General features: G+C 42.1%; 1 protein-coding gene across 1 annotated transcript; it reads right to left on the reverse strand.

Moving 5' to 3' along the window:
* Nucleotides 1-743: 743 nt before the first annotated feature.
* LOC123845533 (eukaryotic translation initiation factor 1-like) lies at nucleotides 744-1,321 on the reverse strand. Its single transcript, XM_045876277.2, has one exon. It carries the CDS (start codon nucleotides 1,256-1,258, stop codon nucleotides 917-919), a length of 342 nt encoding a protein of 113 aa, XP_045732233.1. The 5' UTR covers nucleotides 1,259-1,321; the 3' UTR covers nucleotides 744-916.
* Between the last annotated feature and the right edge of the window lie 3,378 nt (nucleotides 1,322-4,699).

The following is a 4,699-nucleotide window of genomic DNA, read 5'->3' on the forward strand; positions in this document are numbered from 1 at the left end:
TTCACAGAAATGGAACAAATAATCCTAAAATTTGTATGGAACCAGAAAAGACCCTGAATAGCCAGAGGAATGTTTGGGTTTTTTTTTTTTTTTTTCCTGAAAGGAAGTTTTAATTTAAACAAGGGTTTAAATACATTACATAACATTAAAACTGAAGGAAAAAATAAACCAAAACCAGTCTGTTACTTCACACGGCATTGGGCAGCTGTTGCTAGGAAGTTGCAAGCTCTACAGCTAGCTACATGACTGATACATCAGTTTGAAGTTTGTTCCCTTGTCAAAAGTTTAACTCCTATGAAGGTTGGCCTCACATTCTGGTGTTTGGACATCAATTAGCTAGGATAGGAGTGGTCAAAAAGACCTTGGTGGCAAGTCAGATGTCCTATCACCTCACTAGAGGGAAGGTGGCCGCTTGAAGCTCTGCCCACCTGGTCAGGTTGGAGACACCAGGGATCTTTCTTGGACTACCAATGACTCCCTGTAGCAGCACAGCTGTGGTTGCTGTCTTATCCCATCCTGTCCTCTAAGCTTCACCGTGTGCTGTTCAGGTGGTGACATTCTCTTAGGGCAGGGAACTCTGAAGAGGGAGAGCTGAGGAACTTCTGGCCAGACATAGCCATCTGTGATCTTGGGGCTCTGGGCTGGATGGAAACATCACATTACTGCTTGGTTTCAGCCCGGACACTGCCAGGCACCTACTGCTTGTTCTCTGTTTAAATGAGGGACTTCAAGACTAGACAGCATGGCTCTTTTCAGTTTATTGCATGAAGGAGTTACACTAGTCCAAGTTAAAAGCAGACCCCAAAAGGTTACATTATACAAGCTGTGAGGTTTTTAAACTTGTGACAAGGGACAGAAGGGAAATTCTACTCATCGCAAGGAAATCCTCACTTAAGCTTCAGTGAGCCAAAAGCACCTAAAACCCATGAACCTTCAGCTGGTTGTCCTTAGCCAGTCCAATCTCTACCAGGAACTGGCATATGTTCTTGCGCTGGTCACTCTGTAGCTGAATTACTTCTCCATATTCTGGATGCGCAATTACAGTACCATTGCAGGCTAATTTCTTCTTAAACGCCTTCACTAGTTTCTTTTTATCGTAATTATCAGCAATTCCTTGGACAGTAGTAAGCGTCTTCCTGCCGTTTCTCTGTTGAATTCTTATGTGGTTATAATCCTCAGTGCCAGCAGGAAGCAGATCATCACCCTTACTTGCATCAGCAAAGGGGTCGAAAGAGTGGAGGTTCTGGATAATGGACATATGATATGATTCCTTTTCCTCGGTGAAAACGGCCTGTGGAAGGCGGCGGCGGGAGAAGGCGGGCTGGGGAGGAACCCTCCTACACTGTTGGTGGGAATGGAAGCTGGTGCAGTCCCTCTGGAAAACAGTATGGAGGTTCCTTAAAAAGTTGAAAATGGAGCTACCCTACAACCCAGCAATTGCACTACTGGGTATTTACCCCAAAGATACAAATGCAGTGATCTGAAGGGGCACCTGCACCCCAATGTTTATTGCAGCAATGTCCACAATAGCCAAACTATGGAAAGAGCCCAAATGTCCATCAACAGATGAATGGATAAAGAAGATATGGTATAATATACAACCGAATATTATGCAGGCATAAAAAAAAAGTGAAATCTTGGGGCACCTGGGTGGCTCAGATGGTTAAGCGTCTGCCTTCAGCTCAGGTCATGATCCCAGTGTCCTGGGATCGAGCCCTGCATCAGGTTCCCTGCTCATCGGGGGGCCTGCTTCTCCCCCTCCCTCTGCTTCTCCCCCTGCTCATATTCTCTCTCTCTCTCTGTATCTCTGTGTCTCGAATGAATAAATAAAAAAATCTTTAAAAAAAATGAAATCTTGCCATTTGCAACGATGTGGATGGAACTAGAGGGTATTATGCTAAGCAAAATAAGTCAATCAGAGAAAGACAATTATCATATGATCTCACTGATATGGGGAATTTGAGAAAGCAAGGCAGAGGATCATAGGGGAAGAGAGGAAAAAATGAAATAAGACTAAACCAGAGAGGGAGACAAACCATAAGAGACTCTTAATCTCAGGAAACAAACCGAGGGTTGCTGGAGTGGAGGGGGAGGTGGGAGGGATGTGGTGGCTGGGTGATGGACATTGGGGAGGGTATGTGTTGTGGGGAGCACTGTGTATTGTGTGAGACTGATGAATCACAGACCTGTACCCCTGAAACAAATAATACATTATATGTTAGTAATAATTTTTAAAAAGCTAAAAAAAAAAAAGAAAGACAAAGTTTTAAAGTTGTAGGGCAAATGAAAGGGGAAGAGAGAGCACTGGGCAGAAGCTGGTGAAGATGAGCAGTGAAGTCAGAGAGGGAAAGGTGGGCAAAAGGGTAGGAGGCTGGAGACTTCCAGAGAAGAAATGGCCCATGAAAATGTTCTAGGAACAACTATGAGGCAGAAGTGCAGGAGGGAGGTAGGAAGAGAGAATAAAAACAAGTGTGCCTGGAAAACTGGTAAATTGGGGATTTCCAAAAGACTGACTTTTGTGTTATAAAGATAAAAAGTAGAAGATAAGGGGCACATGGCTCAGTTGGTTGAGCACTGACTCTTGATTTCAGCTCAGGTCATGATCTCAGGGTCGTGTGATTGAGCCCTGCATTGGGCTCCATTCTCAGCGTGGAGTCGCTTGAGATTCTTTCTCCCTCCCCCTCTGTTCCTCTCCCTACTTTTGTGCTCTTTCTCTCAAATAAGTAAATAAATAAAATTTTTTTAAAAGTAGAAAATAAAATTGCTGTTATATTAGAGGGATGAACATGACTGAAGAAAGTTTTCAAATTCAATTTGTATCTATTCATCTATTCCTTTTGATTAGAACAGTTTAATAGAAATTTTTAGCATCTAGTGTATCTCTACTCATGATTTTTTTTTCATGAATTTCTTGGCCTTTCTCTGATTTCTCAGACTTTGTTTCTTCCATACAGACTCCTGAATGATTTAGTCTACTTCCCCCTAGTGTATCCCCCCAAATCAATGAATGAATGGCACAGCAACATAAAAAACAAATCTAAATATATATCCCAAACTTAATAACAAAACTGGTATTTTAATTCAGTAGGGAAAGTATGATTATCATGGCTGGCATAATCGACTCTTCATCTGAAAGAAAACAAAACTAGACTCCTTACTTCATGCTCTGTACAGAAATGAATTCCTAATGTACCAAAGATACAAGGTTTTTTACAAAATCTGGTAGAAGAAAATTCAGGGGACTATTTGTATAACTTTGGAGGAAAGGTGGAAATTAAATGAGGCAAAAAAAAAATCCAAAAACCATCAAAATATTCATGTCTATGTCAATTTGAAAAATTGAATGGAGGGCACCTGGGTGGCTCAGTTGGTTAAGCGACTGCCTTCGGCTCAGGTCATGATCCTGGAGTCCCGGGATCGAGTCCCACATCGAGCTCCCTGCTCGGCGGGGGGTCTGCTTCTCCTTCTGACCCTCTTCCCTCTCGTGCTCTCTGTCTCTCATTCTCTCTCTCTCAAATAAATAAATAAAATCTTAAAAAAAAAAAAAGAAAAATTGAATGGAAAAATAAACTATAGAAAAAAATACTTTTTTAAAAAAATTCAATTAGCCAACATATGATGTAGTGTTCAATGATTCATTAGCTGCATATAACACCCAAGAAATAGATAGTTAAGTCAGTCGGAAAAGCATGGGACTGTTGATCCTGGAGTCATGAGTTTGAACCTCACATTGGGTATAGAGATTATTTAAATAAATAAAACTTTTTTTAAAAAAATTAACAAAAGGGGATGCCTGGGTGGCTTCTCCCTCTACCTGCTGCTCCCCCTGCTTGTGCTCTCTCTCTCTCTCTCTCTCTCTCACACACACACACACACAAATAAATAAATAAATAACAAGAGAAATACAAAAGTTTATTCTGCAAACACAAAACATTGCTGAAAAGAAACTAAAGACATAGGGACGCCTCAGTGGCTCAGTCGGTTAAGCGTCTGCCTTCGGCTCAGGTCATGATCCCAGGGTCCTGGGATCGAGTCCCGCATCAGGCTCCCTGCTCAGCGGGGAGCCTGCTTCTCCCTCTTCCTCTCTGCCTGCCTCTACCCCTGCTTGTGCTCTCTCTCTCTCTGACAAATAAATAAATAAAATCTTAAAAAAAATAAATCAAAGACTTAAATAAATGGAAAGGTAACTCATGTTCATAGATCAGAAACTTAACATTGGGGCGCCTGGGTGGCTCAGTCGTTAAGCATCTGCCTTCGGCTCAGGTCATGATCCCAGGGTCCTGGGATCGAGTCCTACATCGGGCTCCCTGCTCAGCGGGAAGCCTGCTTCTCCCTCTCCCACTTGCTGTTCTCACTGTCTCTCTCTGTCATATAAATAAATAAAATCTTTAAAAAAAAAAAAAGAAAAAGAAACTTAACATTGTAAAGATGGCAATAATCTCCAAATTGATCTGTAGATCCAAAGCAATCTCTATCCAAGTCCCAACCGGCTTCTTTGCAGAAATTGACAAGCTGACCCTAAAATCCATATGAAATTTCAAGATCCCCTCACCCTTTATTTTCAATCTTGGTGGGGGGCAAAAAAAAAAAAGAACAAACTGGGAGGACTCATACTTCCTGATTTCAGACCTTACTACACAGCTACAATAATCAAGACAGTGGGGGGGTGCCTGGGTGGCTCAGTTGGGTAAGCGACTGC

Source organism: Mirounga angustirostris, unplaced genomic scaffold (assembly GCF_029215605.1).
Source record: "Mirounga angustirostris isolate CCGP_5_RB_7025 unplaced genomic scaffold, mMirAng1.0.hap1 SCAF_6, whole genome shotgun sequence".
Lineage (NCBI taxonomy): Eukaryota > Metazoa > Chordata > Mammalia > Carnivora > Phocidae > Mirounga > Mirounga angustirostris.